The sequence below is a fragment of the Loxodonta africana genome, chromosome 5 (genome assembly GCF_030014295.1).
Source record: "Loxodonta africana isolate mLoxAfr1 chromosome 5, mLoxAfr1.hap2, whole genome shotgun sequence".
NCBI classification, from domain to species: domain Eukaryota; kingdom Metazoa; phylum Chordata; class Mammalia; order Proboscidea; family Elephantidae; genus Loxodonta; species Loxodonta africana.
In genome coordinates, this window is record NC_087346.1 from 318,567 (window position 1) to 345,554 (window position 26,988).

The 26,988-nt window shown below is 40.7% G+C and overlaps 1 protein-coding gene across 3 annotated transcripts in view; it reads left to right on the plus strand.

Annotated features, from left to right (window-relative positions):
- Positions 1–26,988, plus strand: part of TBC1D9 (TBC1 domain family member 9) — a 147,235-nt gene that overhangs the window by 3,238 nt on the left and 117,009 nt on the right. The window contains exon 1 of one of the 3 annotated variants that reach the window (XM_064285292.1): positions 694–1,463. The exons of the other annotated variants lie outside the window; for them this stretch is intronic. Coding sequence (XP_064141362.1) covers positions 1,340–1,463 — 124 coding nt within the window. The 5' untranslated portion in view covers positions 694–1,339. Of the gene's footprint in view, positions 1–693; positions 1,464–26,988 lie in introns of those variants that run through there. 3 annotated transcript variants of the gene reach the window in all.

Below are 26,988 nucleotides of genomic sequence, written 5' to 3' on the forward strand. Positions count from 1 at the left end.
TTCTTCCACTATAAGGTGGTTTTGACTATTTCTTCTTGCAGCATTTGATTTTTGTTTTATATGTTTTGAGGTTATACCATTAGGTATGTATACATTTGTAATTATAATATATTCCTAGTGAATTGAAACATTTATCATTATTAAATATTTCTCTGTATCTCCAGAATTTCTTTTTGCCTTAGAGTCTACTTTGCTTCATATTTTATAGTTACAACAAAATTATTTGGCTAGTGTTTGTATGGTATACCTTTTCTCATACTTTCATTTTTATCCTTTCTGTATCCCCATATTTAAATGTGTCTTTTATAAAACATAAAACCAAAACCAAACCCACTGCCGTCGAGTCGATTCCGAATCATAGTGACCCTATAGGACAGAGTAGAACCGCCCCATAGAGTTTCCAAGGAGCACCTGGCAGATTCGAACTGCCGACCTTTTGGTTAGCAGCCATAGCACTTAACCACTATGCCACCAGGGTTTATAAAAAAATAGGTAGTTGATTTTTCCCCCTAATTTAGTCTGAAAAATCTTTGCCTCCTAATTGCATTTTTTTTTTTTGGTCAAGGTATATGTGATTTCCTATTTGAATAGTGCTTTCTACTTTTTCTACCTGCCCTATGTTTTTTTTTTTTTTTTTTCCATTCCTTGCCTTTAGGTGAGAAACGGGTTTTTTTTTTTTTTCCACTCTCTACTAGCTAGAAGTTTTATACTCATCTCACCATTCATTTAGTGCTTACACACGTATTCTTGACTAATCAAAGTCTGTTGTTGATTGGTACTTTTATTTTTTAATTTTTTATCAGTACTTTTTTTCTTTTCCCAGGTAACACAAGGACCTCGGAATACTTCCCTCCAATTTATATGCAATTGTCGTAACGTATTTTAATTCCTAATGTATTTTTAACCTAAGAACATATAATTTCTACTATATTTTTTAAAGTCTCTTCAGTACACGAGCCCTGGTGGCAGAGTGGATAAGAGCTTGGCTGCTGACCAAAAGGTCACAGTGCAAATCTACCAGCTGCTCCTTGGAAACCCTACAGGACAGTTCTAATCTGTCCTGTAGGGCTGCTATGAGTTGGAATCGACTCTGTGGTAATGGGTTTGGTTTGGTATTCAGCACATATTTTCCATTTTTGTTGTACTTTCTCCCTTCTTCTCTGACCTTTCATCAGGAATTGTTTTTTCACCACCTGGAAAACATCCTTTACTCTTTGCTTTAGTGAGACCATGATGGTGACACATTTTCTCAGCTTTCGAATGCTTGAAAAATTGTCTTCACTTCACCTTCATTCCTGATGGATAATTTTGTTTTGCATGTTTGGCAGTTTATTTTAGCATGGTTCCATCGTTTTCTATTTGTATTATTTCTTTTAAGGAGATGCATTGGCTGAGAATTGAACCCAAGTCTCCTACATGGAAGTCTAGAATTCTACTACTGAACTACCACTGCCCATTCCATTGTAAGATTTGGTGTTATTATTATCCCCATTTTATAGAAAAGGAAACTAAAATTTTAGAGAAATTGAATGACTTGCCATGGATCATGTAACTAATAAGTGGGGATCTGTTTGACTTTATATTTATTTGTTATTCTTTATGAGACTAATTATAACAGCATATCTTAACCTTCTTTTCCTCTTACAACCCCCTTTGAAAATCTAATAAAAGCTATGGATTCTACCTCTAGAAAAATAAGCACCCAGAAAGTTGACACACAATTTTAGGAGCTTTATGTACCCCGGGCGAATTAGAACATAGAACAAAGTTAGAGAAAGTCACAATTTCTTATTATGCAAAATCAAAAGCGTGATTTCCTCAGTAACCTGTTCTGTCAGAAATGCACTTGATGACCAACTGTGTTTAGAGTGCTGAATTTTACAAAAAAGTAAAAGAAAGAAAAGACACATTTGTATTGCTGAGCAATTACTAACTTAGTAATCAAACTTGGATTAATACATTTGGTAGAGTCAAGAATGTTGGCATGGAGACAATATGAGCACTGACTAAATTAAGTCTGTATTGAATTGTATTGAGATAGAACTGTCTAGGAGATTGACTTTTGCACCACACGGAGACCTTCACAACTGGGAACCTCTCCAATTGATAATCAGATAATCCAAGAATTCCCAATGATGAGAGGGAAATAACAAAGCAATTCTCTTAAAGACCTGATTGGTTAACAGGTGTTTGTTTTAGGGCAAATACTTTCATCTTGTTAACCTGTAAGCATTACCTAAGTTGCTACTAGTTGTACTTAATGGTTAATGTTTTTCTTTGTAGTTTTATTTGTATATAACAGCAGTGGAAATTTGTATAAGTTCCTAACGGGGCTTAGCGTCAAAACTAGTGACTTCTTTGTGTGTTGGGATGGGTGGTATTCTATAGCTGTATATAGGACTGACTTATAATATTTACATATAAGCAAATGCTGCTTGCAAGAAGAGCCTGGTTAGGCAAAAGCAAAATTTCCTTGCTTTTCCATGAATATCTCTCCCTCTGGTTGTAATCATCAGCCTCAGGAGAATTTTATCCATAGAACGATTTAGTTACCCATCCCAATTTGTCTTGAGACTTTACCTTATTCTACAAAGGAAAGGAAGTATAAATGTATAGAATTGATGTAGGATTTAAGATGGCTCTTGAGGTCTTCTGAGTGTTTGTAAACTGGTCTCAAACAGTAGGCAAGAGAAAATCTACTCCCACTTTTAGAAATTGAGGGTTTGAGGCAGACATCCTGCTCTAGGGGCCACTGCATATATCCTTTTTGCTGTCATCATGTACAGAGAGGACCCGGTTATGAAGAAGTCAGGATGTAAATTGTGGTATGTTTCCCAGGCCAATACATAAAAACCTGTTTTGTACCAGTGTACTAATCAGGAATTTGGAATTCCTCCAGCTGCTGTTGAGTTGACCATGGCTCATGGTGACCTCCATCCATGCACAGTGGAATGAAATGTCTGGCCCTTCACTATCCCCATGATCAGTTGTGGATTAGACTGTTGCAATCCATAGGGTTTTCATTGAATGATTTTCAGAAGTAGATGGCCAGTCCTTTCTTTCTAGCTCATCTTAGTTTGGAAGCTCTTCTGAAACCTGTTCAGCGTTAGAGCAACACACAAGCCTACACTGACAGGTGGGAGAGCTATGCATGAGGTGCATTGGCTAGATATTGTACCTGGGTCACCCTCATGGAAGGTGAGAACCCTACCACTGAACCACGAATGCTCCCCACCATTTGGTACTAGGTATGTTGTAATGCCAACAGCCGTAGTAGGTTCCACTTTGAGTTCTGGGTCTTAGAGCTTGCAGCTTGGAAGAGTGGAGTGGCGTGCAGGGAATGCTGTAGGCAAAATTGGAAAACAAGGAGAGTTGCTATTTGCTCACCCTTTTTGTGTTTTCCATCACCCTCCCAAGGCTTTCCTCTTCCTCAGTCGTTTCGTAGTAAGCAGACAACTGGATTCAAATCCCAGCCCCACTTGTTAGCAGACTTGTGATCTGGAAGTTTTCTCAGCATTTCTGAGTTTCATTCTGATATAAAATTATTAACCTTTTAGCGCCCTTGTGAAGATTCTACGAGATGTTATGTAAAATGCAGAAAACATAAAGTACCATTCCTCGACAATGGCCGCATCACTGGTTTCTCCTTGCACATGACCTAATGTAGATGTTGGGTGGCAACTGGTTCTAACTGATTCATGCCAGTGTGAGTAACAGATGAATTCTGCAGTTTACAGAGACAGTGCATTTTTTGAAGGATGCTGTTAAAGCAAATGGATATCTGATGTCAGGTATTGAGGCAATTTAACAAATTTAAGTCAAATATTCAGACTTTTTTGGAGAAGGTAATTTTTGGTCAGTGTAAAAATGGTTTGTTGGTGTCAGACCTCCATCTAACTTCACAAGTGTGAGGAGAGAAAACCAAGATCAGCGTCAGCCCAAGGCTGATTCTTATGAGCTGGAGGTCAGACATATCTCCTCTCTCCAAACTTTTTACCAATTCTGACACCAGCTGTCCCTCTCATGGCACTCTCTACTCCTCTGCTGGGTTCGATAATTTCTTGCAGTGACCACACAGAACTCACAGACTATATGCACTGTTATGGGGTTTATTAGGGAAGTTGTTGTCGTTGTTAGGGGCCATCAAGTTGGCTCCGACTCATAGCGACCCTGTGTGCAACAGAAGAAAACACTGTCCAGTCCTGCACTGTCCTCACAATCGTTGCTACGCTTCAGCCCACTGTTGCAGCCACTTTGTTAGTCCATCTCATTGAGGGCCCGCCTCTTTTTCGGTGACCTTCTGCTTTACCAATAATGATGTCCTTTTGCAGGGACTGGTCCATCCTGACAACATGTCCAAAGTACATGAGAGGAAATCTTACCAGCCTTGCTTCTAATGACTGTTCTTGCTGTACTTCTTCCGAGATAGATTTGTTTGTTCTTCTGGCAGTCCATGGTGTAGTCAGTATTCTTTGCCAACACCACAATTCAAATGCATCAATTTTTCTTTGGTCTTATTTATTCATTGTCCAGCTTTCACATTGCATTTGAGGCAATTGAAAATACCATGGGTTGGTCAGGCACACCTTAGTCCTCAAAGTGACATCTTTGCTTTCTGATACTTTAAAGAGGTCTTTTGCAGCAGATTTGCCCAATGCAATATACATTGTTTGATTTCTTGACCGCAGCTTCTTTGGGCATTGACTGTGGATCCAAGTAAAATGAAATCCTTGACAACTTCAGTATTTTCTGTATCAGTTAGATAATCTGAATTCAACAGGCCCACCTTGTTCTGGTTCTTGATTTTGATTGTCTTTTGTGCAGTATGTCAGTGTTGTTGTTGGTGTTGAGTGCCAGTCAGTCCATTCCAACTCATGGCAACCCCATGTGTTACAGAATAGAACTTCCGCATAAGGTTTTCTTGGCTGTAATCTTTATGGAAACAGGTCATTAGGACTTTCTTCCATGGAGCTGCTTAGTGGGTTTGAACCACTAGCCTTTAAGTTAATAGTTGAGAGCAAACTGTTTGCACAACAAATCAAATGGAGAGTAGAATTGAGTTAGGGATATTTCAAAATAAGAAATGGACAAGGGAGGTGGAGAATGACTCAGAGATGGATTCAGAGGCTTGAATTTTTTTTTCCTCTGTTCTTTCAGCTAAAAAAATGTGAGTGTGTTCTTCCCTTTTGATTTTCTAAGCCCAGGTCTTTGCACGTTTCGTTATTGTACTTTGTCTTGTACTTTGCCGTTTGAAATCTCCTGTTCAGTTCTTTTACCTCATCATATTTCCCTTTCACTTTAACTGCTGTACGTTCAAGAACAAGTTTCAGAGTCTCTCCCGACATCCATTTTGATCTTTTCTTTCTTCCCTGTCTTTTTAATAACCTTTTGCTTTCTTCACGTGTGATATCCTTGATGTCATCCCACAATTTGTCTGGTCTTTGGTCATTTAGTGTACAATGCATCAGATGTATTCTTGAGATGGTCTCCAAATTCAGGTGGGATGTGCTTTGGCTCTCAAGATCCTACTTTGGCTCCATTGGCTTGTTTAATTTTCTTCAGCCTCAACTTGAACTTGCATATGAAAAATCAATGGTCTAATCCAAAGTTGACCCCTGGCCTTGTTCTGACTGATGATATTGAGCCTTTTCCACCGTCTCTTCCCACAGATACAGTTGATTTGATTCCTCTGTATTCCATCTGGTGAGGTCCATTTGTACAGTCTCTGTTTATGCTGTTGAAAAAAAGGTATATTCAATGAAGAAGTCATTGGTCTTGCAAAATTCTGTCATGTAATCTCCTGCATCATTTCTATCACCAAGGCCATATTTTTTAACTACTGATGCTTCTTTGTTTCCAACTTTCAAATTCCAATCACTGGTAATTATCAGTCTGTCTTGATTGCATGTTTGATCACTTTCAGAATGCAGAAGTTGGTAAAATCTTCAATTTCTTTATCTTTGGCATTAGTGGTTGGTGTGTAAAATTGAAATAATATTTGTGTTAACTGGTCTTCCTTGTAGCTGTAGGGTTATTTTCCTGTTACTAACAGCATTATACTTCAGGATAGATCTTGAAATGTTCTTTTTGACAATGAATGCAATGCCATTCCTCTTTGAGTTGTCATTCCCGGCATAGTAGACCATATGACTGTCTGAATCAAAATGGCCAATACCAGTCCATTTTTATTATTAGGGAGGTAACAGGTTAAAATTCAGGATGAGAAATGACTCAGAATATAGTTTATTGGCCAGGACAGCTTCTCAGCCATGCTTGCAGGGAGGCCCTTCTCTTGGCTTTTGGCCCCTTGCCCCTCAGCGTGGTCTTCTGCCCTGCGTGGGCAAGTGTTACAAAGCTCTTTAGCTCTTCCAGTAAGTGCCTAGAGCTTGTTCTAATTTTCTGCAGTTTCAACTTGAACTTACATATGAGCAATTGATGGCGTGTTCCACAGTCAGTCCCTGGCTTTGTTCTGACTGATGATATCGAGCTTTTCTGTAGTCTGTTCTCACAGATGTATGTAGTCAGTTTGATTCCTGTGTATTCCATCTGGCGAGGTCCATGTGTATAGTTGCTGTTTATGTTGGTGAAAAAAGATATTTGCAAATCATTAGTCTTGAAAAATTCTATCATGCGATCCCTGGCATTGTTCCTGTCAATCACCAATGCCATATTTTCAAACTGCCGACCCTTCTTTGTTCCCAACTTTCGTATTCTAATCACCAGTAATTATCAATGCATCCTGATTGCATCTTCAGTCAACTTCAGACTGCAGAGGTTGGTGAAAATCTTCAGTTTCCTCATCTTTGGCATTAGTGGTTGGTGGGTAGATTTGAATGATAGTCATATTAACTGGTTTTCCTTGGAGGCATATGGATATTTTCCTATCATTGACACGTTGCACTTCAGGATAGATCTTGAAATGTTCTTTTTGACAATGAATGAAACACCATTCCTCTTCAAGTTGTCATTCCTGGCATAGTAGACCTTATGATTGTCCGATTCCAAAATGGGCAGTACCAGTCCGTTTCAGCTCACTAATGCCTAGGATATTGATGTTTATGTGTTCCATTTCATTTTTGATGATTTCCAATTTTCCTAGATTCGTACTTTGTACATTCCATGTTCCGATTATTAATGGATGTTTGCAACTTTTTCTTCTCATTTTGAGTCATACCACACCTGCAAATGAGGCTCCCGAAAGCTTGACTCCATCTGTGTCATTAAGGTTGACTCTACTTTAAGGAGGCAGCTCTTCCCCAGTCGTATTTTGAGTGCCTTCCAACCTGAGAGGCTCATCTTCTGGCAGTATATCGGACAGTGTTCTGCTGCTATTCATAAGATTTTCATAGGCTAATTCGTTTCAGAAGGAGGCCGCCGGGTCTTTCTTTCTAGTCTGTTTTAGTCTGGAAGCTCTGTTGAAACCTGTCCACCATGGGACCCTGGTGTTGTTTGAAGTGGCATAGCTTCCACCATCACAGCAACATGAAAGCCCCCACAGTAAGATAAACTGACAGAAATGTTCCAGTCCTCTCATTGGGCCACAAACACCTTATTTGCATAGTCCTACCCAATCATTTTGTGGGAATCACAAACATACCATGACTAGAAGGGCCAGGGACCTATTAGAGTAGTTCACCAAACCGAAGTCAGCAACATTAAATTGTTCTCCCCTTCCTTCCTTCCTGGATATGCACATTTTGAAAGCTCTGCTAGTACACACACAAACATAATGTCTCTCTGTCTGTCTCCCTCCCTTCCTGCCTCCTTCCTTTCCTCCCTCCCTTATTCCCCTCCCTCCCTCCCTCTTTTTCTCTCTCTTGTATTTCTGAACAGTAGCTCTCCCTGGCAGTGGCAGAAGACCTGGTAGCCCAGTGGTTAGGTGCTCCTCTGCTAACTGAAAGGTTAGTGGTTAAAACCCACCCAGCGGATCTGTAGGAAAAAAGTCCCACTGATCTGCTCCCATAAAGATTTCAGCTTAGGAAACCCTATGGAGCTGTTCCCTTCTGTCTTATAGGGTCTCTTTGAGTCAGAATCAACTCCACAACAGCTGGCAGTGGCAAAGTGCGACTACCAGGGAGAGGGAACTGACGTGGGGAACTAGAAGACCACCTTTTCTCTTCGTACGTAGGATTAATTCCACCACCACAGTTAGTCAATCAGAAATTTGTGACTTGGAAACATGCTTTGATAGTTGAACTAGAGAACTATGAAGAAGTCATTAGCCCATTTCCCCCTTTTCTTTGTTTTTCTTTTCTGTCAGGTGCATATTCCAATGCTCGTGGAGCTCATAAGATTGACCAGTCACTGTTTAAGGTGCTCGATGCTTGCCACTGGCTTCTAGTTTGTTTCAAATGACATTTCGCTGTTAGGTTATTTATACATCTTTTTAGGGAGTGCTGGACTGCTAAGTTTCCTAAACTGGGATTCATTGAGGAGATCCATTCAGGCTCTTCTAACACTCCACTGGAGATCGGGATTGGAAACTTTCATATAGATGAATCAACCCTTCTCCTTTCTGTCTGAATCCAGGGAACACAAAGGTGGTGAATAGCTGTCTAGTCCATGAGGTGAGGTCTGTGAAATGCCGCCTGTAACTGCACTTCCACTCCCACCTGTCTGTTCCCATTATTCTAAGGCTTGCTTGAGTGAAGGTCAAGCAGAACATTAAAGATTTCATCTCTGTTTACACTTTAAACACAAAGTGAACTCTTTATCTAATTCAGTTTCTTTCTAGATTACTTGCCTGTAATGCTCCTTAATAAGGACAACGCTTTGCATTTCAGTAGTACAAATTAAAGTTTAAAATCTTCCTGTTAACCAAGGAACCAAGGTCAGTCTTTAATAAAAATAAGTGGGACCAAACAGATTTATATTTGGACTCTTTAATTGAAGCATAAAAAGAAGAAATCATTAATTCATTTATTTTATCATTCTTTTGGCATTTTATAATACTTACATATCTTTTACTAAAATGAATGGGAACCCTGACGGCACAGTGGTTAAGAGCTTGGCCGCTAACCAAAAGTTCTGCGGTTCGAATCCACCAGCCGTTCCTTGGAAACCCTGTGGGGCAGTTCTGCTCTGTCCTGTAGGGTCACCATGAATTGGAATCAGCTCGATGGCGACACGTTTGGGTTACGATAATGAATACGTGATATACGTTATTTCTAAAAGACATCTTTGTGATGGGTTTTTAAATCTTTGTAGTCTAAAGCTAATTTTCAAAATGTCATTTATTGTGGTTATATTAATCCTTTATTACATATTTTTATTAATTTTACAATTAGCATGGAGTATAAAGGCAGAACTGTGTTCCATAGGGTTTTCGGTGGCTAATTTTTTGGAAGTAGGCTTTCAAGCCTTCCTTCCAAGGCTCTTCTGGGAGGACTTGAACCTCCCACCTTTTGGTTAGCAGCTGACCATGTAAGTTACAACATGTAAGTTACATAGGGTCACCATGAGTTGGAGTCAACCCGGTGACTTCTGAAATCTTTCTGTAGTTCAGGCATTCTGCTGAGAACTTTTCATACATTTGCCTCTTTTCATAACAACCTTATAGGTTAGATAATACTCTCACTGTTACAGATGACGAAACTGAGTGTTTGCAGAAGTCAAGTGTCATACTTGAGGGGGCCGTGAAAGTAACAGGTGGAGCTGGGATTTGTACTCGACAGAATTTGAAAAGAGAAAAGGGATAAAGAGAGAGGGAAAGAAAAAGGAGAGAAGAAGATGATCTTTGAATGAATCCTTTGGAAAGCTAAAAGAAACTGAGGCGAAGTGAGTCCCTGTCTTAGAACTGCATTCTTGAGTCTGGAGATGAGGGAACTAAGAGACCAAGACTGTGCCTTCTCCCATGGTTTGATGGCATTGACTAGCACCCCTCATGGGCCAGTTATATTACTCTGCACTCCAGGAACAGCGGCTGAGAACTATCTCTGGATTTTCCCAGAAAACCTTTCCTGAACTTTCCCCACTTCGAGTCTTCTAGTTAAGCTGTCCTTAGGCCTACAATATGAATTCAATCCAGTGTCCATTCAACGTGCATTAAAAAGGCATTGAAAGTTTGGATGGCAAACTAGACAAAGGAATAGGCTGTTTGTGTGGCTGTTCAATAAGGAAAACAAATATTTATATTCATTGTGAGAGAGGTAAATCTTTAAAAGTTTATAGCTATCAAAGAAGGAAAAACATAAATTTGGCATGAAATATTGATTTTTATTAATGTAATTTGTGTCATATGTCTAAAAGATTTTCTGTATTCAGTATCTGCATAGTTCCTCTTTGTGGACCTAAAAATATTATTGAGCTTACTATTATTTTCATTATAACCTTGGCCCCCAAACTAATTTTTCTTTTAGAAATACTTAAGTCTGACTTGATTTCAGGAGGTCCTTGAACAACCTGAAATTGTGGAAAAATTTACAGAATTAATTGTGAATGTATATCTTTCTGGAGCTAAGGCTCCACCACTTTCATCAGCTCCTTAAAGTAGATGGTGAATCAAAAAAATTAAGAACCGATACCCTGAAATCTTATATTCCTCAACACTAAATTTTCTACCAAAGCAGTTTGGTCAGGAAGAACATTAAGAATTTGATCTCCATTTACACTTTAAGGAGAAAAGTGAACTCTTTGTTTATCTATTTCAGTTTTTTTCTAGATTACTTGCTGATAATGCTCCTTGATCCAGAAAACCCTTTGCATTTGAGCAGTAGAAATGAATTTCTAAAATCTTTGTTTTAACCTAGGCACCAAGGTCAGTCTCTAATAAAATAAGCAGGACCAAACATATTTACATTTGGACTCTTTAAGTAGAGCATTAATGAATTAAAATTAAAGCGTTACATCAATTGGTCTCAACCCACCTGGATCAAAGGAAAATGAAGAACACCAAGGTCACAGGATAACTATGAGCCTGAGACAGAAAGGGCCACATGAACCAGAGACTTACATCATCCTGAGACCAGAAGAACTAGCTAGTGCCCAGCCACAACTGGTGACTGCCCTGACAGGGAGCACAACAGAGAACCCCTGAGGGAGCAGGAGAACAGTGGGATGTAGACCTCAAGCTCTCATAAAAAGACCAGACTTAATGGTATGACTGAGACTAGAAGAATCCCGGCGGTCATGGTCCCCAAACCTTCTGTTGGCCCAGGACAGGAACCATTCCTGAAGACTACTCATCAGACATGGAAGGGACCGGACAATGGGTTGGAGAGAGATGCTGACGAAGAGTGAGCTACTTGTATCAGGTGGACACTTGAGACTGTATTGACATCTTCTGTCTGGAGGGGAGATGGGAGGGTAGAGAGGGTTAGAAACTGGCAAAACGGTTACGAAAGGAGAGACTGGAAGAAGGGAGTGGGCTGACTCATTAGGGGGAGAGTAAAAGGGAGTATGTAGTAAGGTGTATATATAAGCTTATATGTGACAGGATGACTTGATTTGTAAACTTTCACTTAAAGCACAATAAAAATTATTAAAAAAAAAATTAAAGCATTAATTTTCAGGAACATACTGTTGTGCTTTCCTCAGGATTACTATGTTGTTGTTAGGTGCCATCCAGTGGGTTCCGACTCACAGCGACCCTGTGTACAACAGAATGAAACACTGCCTGATCCTGCACCATCTTCCTAATCGTTGCTATGTTTGAGCCCATTTCCAGCCACGGTGTCAGTCTATCTCATTGAGCGTCTGTAGGACTACTAGAAATTGTAACAATTCTTATAGCATTTCCATATAATTCTGTTAGGCTTCCAAACAGTTAAAAATGTTCAGTTTACTATGCATTGTTTAAACAATATCAGCTGTCTTTGAATACAATGATTAAATGCTACTGTATCTCTTTCACTCTTACACTGATACCCAGATGTGCGTCTGTTTAATTACAATTCCCAGTTTCTCATTCTGCTGAAGACCCTAGGGATGTTTTGTGTGTGTGTGTGTGTGTAAGAGACAGAGTGAGAGAAGAGGGAGAGGTAGGATGGGAGGAGCAGCACACGGAGCAGTCAAATGGAGGGTCTCTCAGGGTGAGGGGCTGATATTGCCCTGGCTGGGGCCTCCTATCCAGAGCACATGACTCTGACAAGGAACTTCCGTGGCTTCCCCTTGTTAATTCTCTTTTCCAGAGGGGAAATGGACAGAAGAGTAGGGTCCAAATACAGATGAGTGAGTTGGCGCTTCCTTTTTGCACGCTAAAATTCTTCCACCAGCCTAATCACTGTGCAGTTCTGATTGGAAAGCGTGGCTAGTAATTATAGACCATACACCCAACTTAGAACTGTTAGGATGCTAATCTTCAGGCTAAGGACTTTAAACCTCCCCTTCTTCCTATTCTCTACTTCTCCTATTCCTAGTCTCCCTCTGCTTCCTGGACCACCTGTAGTTTTCAAATGTCTCCCTGCTTGGGTAACCTGTGGAAAACCTGGTGGCATAGTGGTTAAGAGCTATGACTGCTAACCAAAAGGTTGGCAGTTCAAATCCACCAGGCACTTCTTAGAAACCCTATGGGGGCAGTTCTACTCTGTTCTTTAGGGTCGCTATGAGTCGAAATCGACTCGACGGCACATGGGTTTGGTTTTTGGGGGGAGGGGGAGGGTAACCTTTGATATTTAGTAAGAAGGTGGCATATACCCTCTGACTTTTGCCTATTTATCTGCTCTCATCTGTTTAGCTGAGTCATGTGTCTCCATCCCCATCACCCTCTCCCTGATACAGCTCAGTTTTCTTCTGACCACCCCCTCCACCCCAGATTCATGGAAAAATCCATGGCATCTTCATGAAGACTTCATTTAGCTTCATTTTTATAAAAAAATCATAAATATCCAGGCCATTCTTTTCAGAAACTGCTAATCTTGTCAGTACATCCCCAGTTTCAGTGTGTGCCTTTGCCCAAGCAAGCACTCCATGACATTTTCACAATGTAAATAACCTAGGTTGTATCCTTAATGGGAATAAGCTATAATGAGTTGTTACCTGTCCCCCTTTCTTAGTGCTGATGTAAACGTTGGTTGGCTAGCAAAGGACACGTCTTATTCTCTCGTTTTTATACTTATTTCAGTTTGTCACAGAGATTGTGTACATTTGGATGTTACAACCGTACAGAACTTTAATGTGTGTTTTTAAAGGTCACTTGCAGATTTTTTTTTTGTCTTCTGTTGTGCTTAGGGTAGCTTTTATGAATGTTTAGAAGAGCACTGGATTTTATAAAGTCATTATGATTTTTTTTTTCCTTGATTCTTACCTACCAACTACAGCTTTGTCTTAGACAGCTGATAATGCTTATGCAGAACGGAAGAAGATTTTTCAGCAAGTTTATCAAATTTAGGTAGTTTCTTTGGGCATAATCACTTTTGAAAGGGCCCTGGGGATGACCTTCAAACAGAATATAAATGTCAGAAAGAATCTCTCTTTATGATAGGTAGGGAAACCCTGGTGGCGTAGTGGTTAAGTGCTATGGCTGCTAACCAAAAGGTTGGCCGTTCGAATCCACCAGGTGCTCCTTGGAAACTCTATGGGGCAGTTCTGCTCTGTCCTATCGGGTCGCTATGAGTCGGAATCTACTCGACGGCACTGGGTTTTTTGTTTTTTTTTTTTGATGATAGGTAGAGTTTGATTTAAAGAAATCCTGAATTTATCTTCCATTGTAAATTATATTTACAGTGAAAAAGAGTATGAATATTAGTCCGATTTAATATGGTATTACCCACTGCCATCAAGTGGATTCCGACTCATAGCGACCCTGTAGGGTTTCCAAACCTGTAAATCTTTACGGAAGCAGACTGCCACATCTTTCTCACGAGGAACCACTGATGGTTTTGAACCGCCGACCTTTCAGTTAGCAGTCGAGTGCTTTAACCACTGTGCACCACCAGAGCGCCTTCCAATATGGTATTAGAATTCTGTATTCCCAGATGTAGTTTTGTCTTATTAAAGTACCCTCCATCTGCCTCAACAAAGCCAGGAACAATAGCAGTGGCAGTATCAAAAGTCTGCTGAGGAGCTACCAGCTCTGGGTCAGCACTATACCAAATAAGAATAGTGTATAAATAAAACAGCCTTGTTTTATTTAAGGAGGGGAGAGGATGGGAGAGGAGAGGGTTTGGGTATAGTAACTGTCTGGGATGGTAAATTGTCAGGCCATGTGCTTTTTTTTTTTTTTTAATACAAAGGTTTTTTTTTTTTAATATATAGGGGTTTTCTGTTGTGTTCCCTGTCAGGGCAGTCATCAGTTGTAGCTGGGCACCATCTAGTTCATCTGGTCTCAGGATGATATAGTCTCTGGTTCACGTGGCCCTTTCTGTCTCTTGGGCTCGTAATCGCCTTGTGTCCTTGGTGTTCTTCATTCTCCTTTGATCCAGGTGGGTTGAGACCAACTGATGCATCTTAGATGGCTGCTTGCTAGCGTTTAAGATCCCAGATGCCACTCTTCAAAGTGGGATGCAGAATGTTTTCTTAATAGATTTTATTCTGCCAATTGACTTAGATGTCCCCTGAAACCATGGTCCCCAGACCCCTGCCCCTGCTACGCTGGCCTTCGAAGCATTCAGTTTATTCAGGAAACTTCTTTGCTTTTGGTTTAGTCCAATTGTGCTGACCTGCCCTGTATTGTGTGCTGTCTTCCCCTTCACCTAAAGTAGTTCTTATCTGCTATCTAATTAGTGAATGCCCCTCTCCCACCCTCCCTCCCTCCCCCACTCATAACCAGGAAAGAATGTTTTCTTCTCAGTTTAAATTATTTCTCAAGTTCTTATAATAGTGGTCTTATACAATATTTGTCCTTTTGCAACTGACTAATTTCACTCAGCATAATGCCTTCCAGGCCATGTGCTTTTTGAATTAAGGCATAACAAATGACTGTTCCTTATTTCCTTGGAATCAAAGTATAGTGCATTCTTTTTACATCACATACAACGTTAAACAGATGATTTAGGCAGTTCTACGTACCTTTGGAAACCCTGGTGGCGTAGTGGCTAAGTGCTACGGCTACTAACCAAAGGGTCGGCGGTTCGAATCGGCCAGGTGCGCCTTGGGAATTCTATGGGGCAGTTCTACTCTGTCAAATAGGGTCTCTATGAGTCGGAATCGACTTGACGGCATCAGGTTTTGTTTTTTGTTTTTTTGGTTTACGTACATTTATTAAGATTGCATTCTGGGAGACTCAAAAGTAGTAAATAAGGAAGGCAAATCTGAAGTGAGTGTATAAACACACGTAACCAGAACTTAATGTTGTTTGTTTAATATTGTAAGCTTGTTTGATGAAATTACAGGAAAGATCAGGCATCTGGGAATATCAGACTTCCAGTCCCAAAAAACCTCTGGAGGATCAGAAAACATCTATCAAGGAAAAATACCTTATGAGAAGTTTTCATTTTTTACAGTTTTTTGTTTTCTGGGCAAGTCTGGTCCTGACACCAGCTAAATAAAAGAGGGATTAGTACCTGGATATTTAATAACTCCTGGCATTTAAAAACCAAGCAATTATTTCTGAAGGAAAATGGGAAGGGAGGAAGTGGAAAGAAGAGGGGTATTGTCTACATTGTAAAGGTCAGTTTTTAAAACTGTTAAACATTTAGGAGTATTCTTTACAAAGGAATCTCTGTTCCCAATATTTTAAAACATGTAGTCCTCTCAGTCTGTCTTTCGTTTTTCCACTTTGATGGAGATATTTCTTGTTGTTAGTTGTTGCTGAATTGACTGGAATCGTGATGACCTTATGTATGACAGAATGAAATTTTGCCCAGGCCTGTGTCATCTTCATGATTGTTGGTATGTTTGAGTCCATTGTTGTGCCTATTATGACAATCCGTCTCATTGAGGGTTTCCTTCGTTTTTGCTGACCCCCTAATTTTACCAGACACGATGCCCTTTTCTAGTGATGTAGTTTAAGATTATAGAGATGTATTTCTCTTCTGTGAACAAAATTTCAGTTTTTTAAGAGTACAAGGTGATAAATGGAAACTGATACTCATTGTCTGGGAGACAATATAAAGTGATGGGGACCAGGAAAATTGGTGATTTCATGACCTTTCTAAAGGGGGCAGCCACTGCTCAGATCTGGGTAGCTAGTCAGAGGTTATTATATTGGCAATTGTTTTATGTGATGTTGCCAGGATGCCTATTAATATAAATTAAAGATTATGCTGTTGGTTGGGTTGTATCAAAAGGTTCATTTACTGTGATGTTCATCAGCGTCTTTGAAATTAGCCCTACAGTGTTACTGATTCAGATAAACTTTCCGCAGAAAACCCGGTCTCCTGATAGCTGTGAGGGAATTCTGTAGCTTCCTGGGTTGTTGTGAACCTTGGTACACATCAGCTCAGGAAGACTTGAGCTCTGTATTGAAACTGGTTTTCACTGGTAGTAGTGTGGCTAATATTACCTCACCAAGACCAGATTTCATTCAGTTAATTAAATAACCACTTAATGGGATGAGATGAGAGCTGAGCAGCATGTTATTTAGGACTTGGAGAACATGGGTGGATAGACAGTAACAATGTCCTAATTAGGAATGGTATTCTGATTTCCTGAGAGTCTTCTTGGAGTTATTTTTGAGACGTCTTACATTACATCTAGCTATTAAGCCAGAACGTGTTCACAGATTTAAATATATTTGCAGCTGTACAAAGATATCTGGTAGTGTTTGGTTTTCTTTTCAAGCAAGACCTATGATGGGTCTCTGACCACGATCTGTCCATGGAGACTTGCTGTCCTGGAAGTCAGCTGAAGAAGGTTAAGGTCTCCTCCGACCCATAGTCCTAAGCCCATTCCCCTTTAATAACTTAGAACTCATTACATATTATACATTATTTGTAAGTTTACTAATACTTTTTTTGAGTGCCTCCTCTAGGGCCAGCAGTCCAGTGTGTACGAGCATAGACGTGTGGTTAAGAGCACGGCTTTGGAGCAGACTACCTCAGCAGGTCCTACACAGAACATTGAGCATTTAGAAAAAGGTGTTCCTTTTGAGCTGTGCCCCTGGGAAGGCACAACCCCCTAGGCCGAGCTGGGGCTGAATGTCAATACCTCCCATCTCTCTCATCCAGGTACCTTTATGCTCAGAGATGCAGAATAGCTTTGACCTGAGTTCAGAACCCACTAACCAGTCCTTCCAGGCTGGTGTGATTTGGGCAGGTTGAGTCTCTCTGCCTCAGTCTCCTCATCTGCAAAATGGAGATAGAAGTAGGAGCCCTAGTGGTGCAGTGGTTAAAAGCTTTGGCTGCCATCCAAAATGGCTGTGGTTCAAACCTGCTAGCCGCGCCTTGGAAATCCGATGGGGCAGTTCCGCTTCATCCTCTAGGGTTGCTATGAGTCAAAATCGACTCAAAGGCAACAAGTTTTTCTTTTTTTGGTTATGTGTAGGGATAGTTTACATCTGTATATGTCAAATGTTTAGACAGCGCTTGGAACCTACCAAGAGCTCAGTAAGTCATGGCTTTTATTATGAGGAGTTACAGAATAAAAAGAGCGGGACCGTTCATCATGGCATTCAGCTCCATTCATGTTCTGTGATGGTTTCTCTTATCTGAAAAAGAAAATAAGAAGTCGAAAACTGAAGTAGCAACGTTTCTTACTGTATTCAGCACTGATTAAGGAACATGCCTGCTTCATGGTATAGTGAAAAGAGGAAAGGATTTAGAATGAAGTCTGGCTTTGAGTCTCAACTCTACCAGCTTCAGTTTTTTCATATAGATATCAGGTGAGAAAAGTAATAATACCTGCTCCTCAGGATTTTTGTGAAGATCAAATGAGTGATGAGTCTGAACGCACTGAAGTACTCTGAAAATGTTTACTTATTGTTTTTAGCGTGGGAAAGCATAGGATTTTAGGCCAGGTATTCATTGCACAAGATGAGTACCAGCTTGCAAACCATTTTCCCCTTTTGTGATTCAGTCATTTGGGTGGCTTCAGAAGCTTTTTTTTTTTTTTTTAATGTGAGTGGTCAGGAACAATTTCTGGATTTTGGCAGTGAGATTCTTAATAAGAATTAGTGATCCTAATAATCATATATAACACAAGTTGCACACTTACTGAGAGCCTGTTACCGTGTTGAGTGCCTTCCGTATGCGCCCTCATTCAGTTGTCTCAGCAACCCTAATAAGTAAGCACTTCCCATTATTTCTGCTTTGCAAATGCTCAACCTTGTGGTATGTGAATGCAGGCACTCTCCTTTGAGTCCACCTGCTTAAACACTGCAGCCTGCATCCCTCTCCCCCTTGTTGTAGCTCTTGTTAGGTGCCCTCCAGCTGGCTCCGACTCATAGCGACCCTGTGCAAAACAGAACAAAACACTGCCCAGTCTTGCGCCGTCCTTACAATCGTTGTTATGCTTGAGCCCATTGTTGCAGCTGCTGTGTCAGTCCACCTCGTTGAGGGTCTCCCTCTTTTCTGCTCACCCTATACTTTGCCAAGCATGATGTCCTTCTCCAGAGACTGATCCCTCCTGCTTCTGAGGAGCATTCTGATTGTACTTCTTCCAAGAGAGATTTATTCTTTCTTTTGGCAGTCCGTGGTATATTCAATATTCTTCGCCAGCACCACAATTCAAAGGCATCAATTCTCCTTCGGTCTTCCTTATTCATTGTCCAGCTTTCACATGCATATGATGTGATTGAAAATACCATGGCTTGGGTCAGGCGCACCTTAGTCTTCAAGGTGACATCTTTGCTCTTCAACACTTTGAAGAGGTCCTTTGCTGCAGATTTACCCAATGCAATGTGTCTTTTGATTTCTTGACTGCTGCTTCCATGCCTGTTGATTGTGGATCCAAGTAAAATGAAATCCTGGACAACTTCAGTCTTTTCTCTGTTTATCATGATGTTGCTCATTGGTCCAGTTGTGAGAATTTTTTTTCTTTATGTTGATGTACAATCCATACTGATGGCTGTGGTCTTTGATCTTCATTAATAAGTACTTCAAGTCCTCTTCACTTTCAGCAAGCGAGGTTGTGTCATCTGCATAACGCAGGTTGTTAATGAGTCTTCCACCAATGCTGATACCCAGTTCTTCTTCATATAGCCCAGCTTCTCGGATTATTTGCTCAGCATACAGATTGAATAGGTGTGGTGAAGGAATACAACCCTGGCGCACACCTTTCCTGACTTTAAACCAATCAGTATCCCCTTGTTCTGTCTGAACAACTGCCTCTTGATCTATGTAAAGGTTCCTCATGAGCACAATTAAGTGTTCTGGAATTCCCATTCTTCGCAGTGTTATCCATAGTTTGTTATGATCCACACAGTCGAATGCCTTTGCATAGTCAATAAAACATAGGTAAACATCCTTCTGGTATTCTCTGCTTTCAGCCAGGATCCATCTGACATCAGCAATGATATATGTGGTTCCACGTCCTCTTCTGAAACTGGCCTGAATTCCTGGCAGTTTCCTGTCAACATACTGCTGCAGCCGTTTTTGAATGATCTTCAGCAGAATTTTGCTTGCGTGTGATATTAATGATATTGTCCTATAATTTGCACATTCGGTTGGATCACCTTTCTTGGGAATAGGCATAAATATGGATCTCTTCCAGTCAGTTGGCCAGGAAGCTGTCTTCCATATTTCTTGGCATAGACAAGTGAGCACCTCCAGCACTGCATCCGTTTGTCGGAACACCTCATTTGATATTCCATCAATTCCTGGAGCCTTGTTTTTCTTCAGTGCCTTCAGAGCAGCTTGGACTTCTTCCTTCGGTATCATCAGTTCCTGATCATATGCTACCTCTTGAAATGATTGAGCATCGACTAATTCTTTTTGGTGTAATGACTCTGTGTATTCCTTCCATCTTCTTTTGATGCTTCCTGCATCGTCTAATATTTTCCCCATTGAATCCTTCACTATTGCAACTCGAAGCTTGAATTTTTTCTTCAGTTCTTTCAGCTTGAGAAACGCCGAGCGTGTTCTTCCCTTTTGGTTTCCCATATCTAGCTCTTTGCACATGTCGTTATAATACTTTACTTTGTCTTCTCGAGAGGCCCTTTGAAATCTTCTGTTCACTTCTTTTACTTCATCAATTCTTCCTTTTGCTTTAGCTGCTCAATGTTCAAGAGCAAGTTTCAGAGTCTCCTCTCACATCCATCTTGGTCTCTTCTTTCCTGTCTTTTCAGTGACCTCTTGCTTTCTTCATGTATGATGTCCTTGATGTCATTCCACAACTTGTCCGGTCTTCGGTCTCCAGTGTTCAATCTGTCAAATCTATCCTTCAGTTGATACAACTGTTATTCAAATATGCTTACCTATCACAAGAGCCAAAGATGAAGAAATAGAAGATTTTTATCAGCTGCTGCAGTCTGAAATTGATGGCACATGCAATCAAGATGCATTGATAATTACTGGTGATTTTAATGTGAAAGTTGGAAACAAAGAAGAAGGATCAATAGTTAGAAAATATGGCCTTGGTGATAGAAACAATGCCAGAGATCGAACGATAGAATTTTATAAGACCAACGACTTCTTCATTGCAAATACCTTCTTTCACCAACATAAATGGCGACTATACACATGGACCTTGCCAGATGGAGCACACAGAAATCAAATTGGCTACATTTGTGGAAAGAGATGATGGAAAAGCTCAATATCATCAGTCAGAACAAGGCCAGGGGCTGACTGTGGAACAGACCATAAATTGCTCATATGCAAGTTCAAGCTGAGACTGAAGGAAATCAGAGCAAGTTCACGAGAGCCAAAATATGACCTTGAGTATATCCACCTCTCCCCCTGACATTTCTGGAATACCGAAAGCAAATTTAAATAACCCGTTGGTTCCTGTGGTCTGAGTAAGAATTCGGCTGCCAATCTTTGGGTGAAGGATAAATATCATTTAACTTGAGTCCATTGAAGACAGGGAAGTGCATTTTGATCATTTGGTTGGAATAACAGAACAGAGCATACTGAGGGTGGACGGTGATTGTTCCAGAAGTAAGAAGTGTTCTCCAGCTTGGTTGGAGAGTACCCATTGTTCTCATTTGCTACCTGTGGTGCTCAGCTCCATCCCAGTGTTGTGCATCCCTTGCTTTGCCTACATGCAAACAGATACATGTCCATTGCTTGTTGATGTCTCAGGTAGACAGTGGCTTCACACCCCTTATGTATTGGAACATCTTTTAAAGTTTTTAGAGGCCATCTGATTACCTCCTGGTTCCAGCAGTTTAAAATGGAAGGCTTTTTCCTGACCAGGTGTCTTTGGTCTCAGAGTTACCACCTTAGCAAGCCAGAGTTTAAGACAGGCATTAACTGTTGGAGTGGTCTGATGAGGAAGAGGTACTCAGGATGGACCCACGCAGGGTTGCTAATCACGTCAAGGACCAACTTTGAGAAAAAGCTTTTTAGTGCCTTGAGTCAGAGAGTGGGACTCAAGAGTTGATGCTCCATGAAGTTATGGGAAGAGATGAAGTGGGTGAAGTTTTTGACTTCTTCCTACTGTGGGTGAAGGTGATAATCCCTGCCAATCACCAACACTTTGAGATTTTTGGTACCATAGAGGTCATAACAAAATCTGAGCAACTGGGTAGTGATCTCCCTCCATTAAGAGTGCTTGCTCAGATCCAAATGAAATAATTGTTAAAAGGGGATTTTTTTCTTCTTTTTATTGTACTTTTGACGAAGGCTTACGGAACAAACTAGCTTCTCATTAAACAGGTAGTACACATATTGTTTTACAAGATTGGTTAACAACCCCACGGCATGTCAACACTCTCCCTTCTCGACCTTGGGTTCCCTGTTGTCAGCTTTCCTGTCCCCTCCTGCCTTCTAGTCCTTGCCCCTGGGCTGGCGTGCCCCTTTAGTCTTGTTTTGTTTTATGGGCCTGTCTAATCTTTGGATGAAGGGTGAACCTCAAGAGAGACTTCATTACTGAGTAAAAAGGGCACCCAGGGGCCGTACTTCCAGGGTTTCTCCAGGTTGTGTCAGGCAGTAAGTCTGGTCTCTTTTTGTGAGTTAGAGTTTTGTTCTACATTTTTCTCCGGCTCTATCACAGACCCTCTATTGTGATCCCTGTCAGGGCAGTCAGTGGTCGTAGCCGGCACCATCTAGTTGTACTGGACTCAGTCTGGTGGAGGCCGTAGTATTTGTGGTCCATTAGTCCTTTGGACTAATCTTTCCCTTGTATCTTTAGTTTTCTTTATTATTCTCTCTTGCTCCCAAAGGGGTGAGACCAGTGGCATATCCTAGGTGGCTGCTGACAGGCTTTTAAGACCCCAGATACTACTCACTAAAGTAGAATGTAAAACATATTCTTTATAAACTAGCTATGCTGATTGAGCTAGGTGTTCACCGAGACCATGGTCCCATGCCCTCAGCCCAGCAATTCAGTCCCTCATAGAGCTTGGATATGTCTGTGGAGCTTCCATGACCTTGCCTTGTACAAGTTGTTCTGGATTCCCCAGTATTGTGTACCGTTTACCTTTTTAAGGGACTTTTTAAGGGAAAAAACGCCGTTGCATCAGTATTTTTTATTCTATTTTGGAAATGAAGAGGAAGAAGGCGAGCACAGCCTAAGTTATCTGGAGCTGAAGTTATCATCTCCCTAGTGCCTTCATTAGGCTCTTTGCTGTCATGATGGACAAGTTACGAAATATGGTTGAATATAATCTTATTTTCATATCATCAGAAGCTTTTAGCGTTGGTTAACTCATTAAAACTGTGATGATTTGTTCAAACCATGGGTATATATCTCTAACATCTTACAAAAAAACAAATTAGCTAAATTCATCTTTCCCTAAATAGTTGCTGTTGAGTCGATTCTGACTTGCGGAGACCTCATGTGTGTCAGAGTAGAACTGTGCTCTCTAGGGTTTTCAATGGCTGGTTTTTGGAAGTAGATTTCCAGGTCTTTCTTCTAGGGTACCTCGGGGTGGACTTGAACCGCCAACATTCTGGTTAGCAGCCAAGTGTGTTAACCATTTGCGTCACCCAGGGACTCCTCTTCTTTACCTATGTTACTTTTATTAGAACTTTATTAGATTTCACGTTCTGAAATCCGGTGAAGTGGCTTCATTGTGTTAGTTTGTGAAGCCTGAAATGTTAACTTCAAAAGAGAGTAACCAGTTAATGGCAATTACATAGCTATGGTGAATGAGGACTGTGTGACCTAGAGAAAACCCAAAACGGGTAAAGAGTAAGGACTAACAATACAAAGGGGAAGAGAGCACTGCTGGAAGGATCCAGCATGGGCCCCAGAGTGGCACAAAATGCTCCTGTTGACCTGCACTGCGTATTTCATCAAAGGAAGTAGATTTCCACCTTACCTAAAACGGCCAACTTAATCCATTGAAAGCTTTGGTAGAACTGTTACTTTTACCTATTTAAAGTAGAAAAAAGAAGCTCTTCAGGTAACTCAGAAACCGCTTGAATTTGAGACAGAAGTCTGTTTCTTTTTCCCTTATGTTGGATCACTAACTGATGTTGAACGTGGTATCAAAAGAATGTGCCTGAAGTATGCAGCCAGTGACCTTTATAATCAGTGTACACTTTGCATTTGGTGGAGAAGTGTTTACCACACCACGTTCTTTATTAACTTCAGGCCAGTAGAATCTACTTGTTTTAGCTTTAGCTTTGGCAGCAGGCCAAGTTTCAGAATGACTCCCTATACTGCCCTGGCAAATGCTTTAAAAATAAATGCACATAAAAGAGAGTGTTGGCATGTCGTGGAGTTGGTAACCAGTATCAGAAAACAATATGTGTACTGATTGTTTAGTGAGAGGCTGGTTTGTTCCGTAAACCTTCATCTAAAGTACAATAATTAAATAAATAAATAAACTGACATGGTGGACTAACTGTGGAAAGAATATTAGATGTGAAGAAAGATTTTAATTATAAAAGGCTAATACTGCTCTGTGCAATCAAAGAGAGAGATTTGAGATACCACGGAGAGACCAGCTGACTTCCTAGGTAGAGTCTGCCAGGTTTCAGTACTTCGATGGGCTCTTTTTTTTTTTTTTTTTGGTCTTTTCCTTTTTTTACTCCCTGGCCAATTTATTACTCATTCATGCGTTTATTCATTCACCCACTCACTCACTCACTGACCTATCAAACAGATATTAGGTGTTAGCCACATGTTAGGTGCTGAGGATGCAAAGATGAATGCCATCATCCCTAAACTGGAGAAACGTGATTCAGCAGGAACCTGCGCAGGTGTGGATAATGCTCAGATTAGTTTCTTGGTTTTCCTTAAGGCTTAATGAGAGAGGCTTTGAAATGCACATTGAAATGTCTGTGCCCTCATGGAGAACTGTTATTTCTGCTATATCTGATTACCGTTATTATCACAAATTGTCCACCCTCCCATCCTAGGCCATAGGCTGGGTTTTGAGAGCCTGGGAGTGGCTGCAGGAATGGGCCGTGTCCTCACAGCTGTGGGCAGTGATGCAGAGAGGGGCTCAAAGTTGAAGGCAGACATGGTCAAAGAATCTGACCAGTTGGTCAGAGGTTTGAAAATCAAGTCCTGTGCAAAAAGCCTAAAACTGAGGCAGTGAATAGGAGGCCGAAAAAAGAAAGAAAGGAATAGCAAACCCATTGCCATCAAGTCGATTCCAACTCATAGCGAGCCTATAGGACTGAGTAGAACTGCCCCATAGGATTTCCAAGGAGCAGCTGGTGGGTTAGAACTGCTGACCCTTTGGTTAGCAGCCAAGCGTTACGACTGACGTCCAATTTTAGTGCTCAAGCTAGTGCTTGGATTTATGATTGTTTTGGCTCCAGATTGGTTGTTATGAGGCATTGAGAAAATGGCAGAAGCAGCTTGTATCCCTAAGAGGTCTAATGACTTACACTACACAAACCAAACAAAGCTTCCTGAGTTTCAATAGAGAGAAATGGCGGTACAGTCAGTGCCTTGCATAGAAAATGACGAATTCGAGAGAACTGGGCCAAGCACTCCATACAGTATCCCTGGTCCAAAGTGACACTTTAGTTTCAACAAAGCAACCTCATTTTTCACAGTAAGTAAATGTGGTTAATTCAGACTTTTTTTGGCTTTATAATTGTGCTGTGTTTATGAAGATACTTTGGTTTTATAATTATAAATGAGCTAAAAAAAAATTTTTTTTTTTTGAGCCTAAGAAGTATATACTTGGTTTTTTGTCTGTAGGGAATTAAGTAATGCTATTATTTTTTTAAAAGTTAATACTGGGAGATTTTGTTAGAATTTTTTTGTGTGTGTGGTGTGTGTTTATTTATTTTTAATAATTTTTATTGTACTTTAAGTGAAAGTTTACCAATCAAGTCAGTCCTTGCTACATACTCCCAGTTACTCTCCCTGTAATGAGACAGCCCGCTCTCTCCCTCCACTCTCTCCTTCCGTGTCCGTTTCGCCAGCTTCTAACCCCCTCTGCCCTCTCATCTCCTCTCCAGGCAGAAGATGCCAACGTAGTCTCAAGTGTCCACCTGATCCAAGAAGCTCACTCCTCACCAGCATCCCTTTCCAACCCATTGTCCAGTCCAATCCATGTCTGAAGAGTTGGCTTCGGGAATGGTTCCTGTCCTGGGCCAACAGAAGGTCTGGGCACCATGACCACGAGGGTCCTGCTAGTCTCAGTCAGACCATTAAGTCTGATCTCATGAGAATTTGGGGTCTGCATCCCACTGCTCTCCTGCTCGCTCAGGGGTTCTCTGTTGTGTTCCCTGTCAGGGCAGTCATCGGTTATAGCTGGGCACCATCTAGTTCTTCTGGTTTCAGGATGATGTAGTCTCTGGTTCATGTGGCCCTTTCTGTCTCTTGGGCTCGTAATCGCCTTGTGTCCTTGGTGTTCTTCATTCTCTTTTGATCCAGGTGGATTGAGACCAATTGATGCATCTTAGATGGCTACTTACTAGCATTTAAGATGCCAGACGCCACTCTTCAAAGTGGGATGCAGAATGTTTTCTTAATAGATTTTATCCTGCCAATTGACTTAGATGTCCCCTGAAACCATGGTCCCCAGACCCCTGCCCCTGCTACGCTGGCCTTTGAAGGATTCAGTTTATTCAGGAAACTTCTTTGCTTTTGGTTTAGTCCAATTGTGCTGACCTGCCCTGTATTGTGTGCTGTCTTCCCCTTCACCTAAAGTAGTTCTTATCTGCTATCTAATTAGTGAATAACACTCTCCCACCCTCCCCCCTCTTGTAATCAGGAAAGAATGTTTTCTTCTCAGCTTAAGCTATTTCTCAATTTCTTATAATAGTGGTCTTATACAATATTTGTCCTTTTTCAACTGATTAATTTCACTCAGCATAATGCCTTCCAGGTTCCTCCATGTTATGAAATGTTTCACAGATCCCTAACTGTTCTTTATTGATGCATAGTATTCCATTGTGTGAATATACCATAATTTATCCATTTATCCGTTGATAGGCACCTTGGTTGCTTCCATCTTTTTGCTATGGTAAACAGCGCTGCAATAAACATGGGTGTGCATATGTCTGTTCGTGTAAAGGCTCTTATTTCTCTAGGATATATTCCGAGGAGTGGGATTGCTGGATTATATGGTAGTTCTATTTCTAGCTTTTTAAGGAAGCCCCAAATCGATTTCCAAAGTGGTCGTACCATTTTACATTCCCACCAGAAGTGTATGTGTTCCAATCTCTCCACAGCCTCTCCAACATTTATTCTTTTGTGTTTTTTGGATTAATGCCAGCCTTGTTGGAGTGAGATGAAATTTCATTGTAGTTTTGATCTGCATTTCTCTAATGGCTAACGATCGTGAACATTTCTTCATATATCTGTTAGCTACCTGAGTGTCTTCTTTAGTGAAGTGTCTATTCATATCTTGCCCATTTTTTAATTGGGTTATTTGTCTTTTTGCAGTTGAGTTTTTGCAGTATCATGTAGATTTTAGACATCAGGCGCTGGTCAGAAATGTCATAGCTAAAAACTTTTTCCCAGTCTGTAGGTAGTCTTTTTACTCTTTTGTGAAGTCTTTGGATGAGCATAAGTGTTTGATTTTTAGGGGCTCCCAGTTATCTAGTTTTTTTCTGCATTCTTTATAATGTTTTGTATACTGTTTATGCCATGTATTAG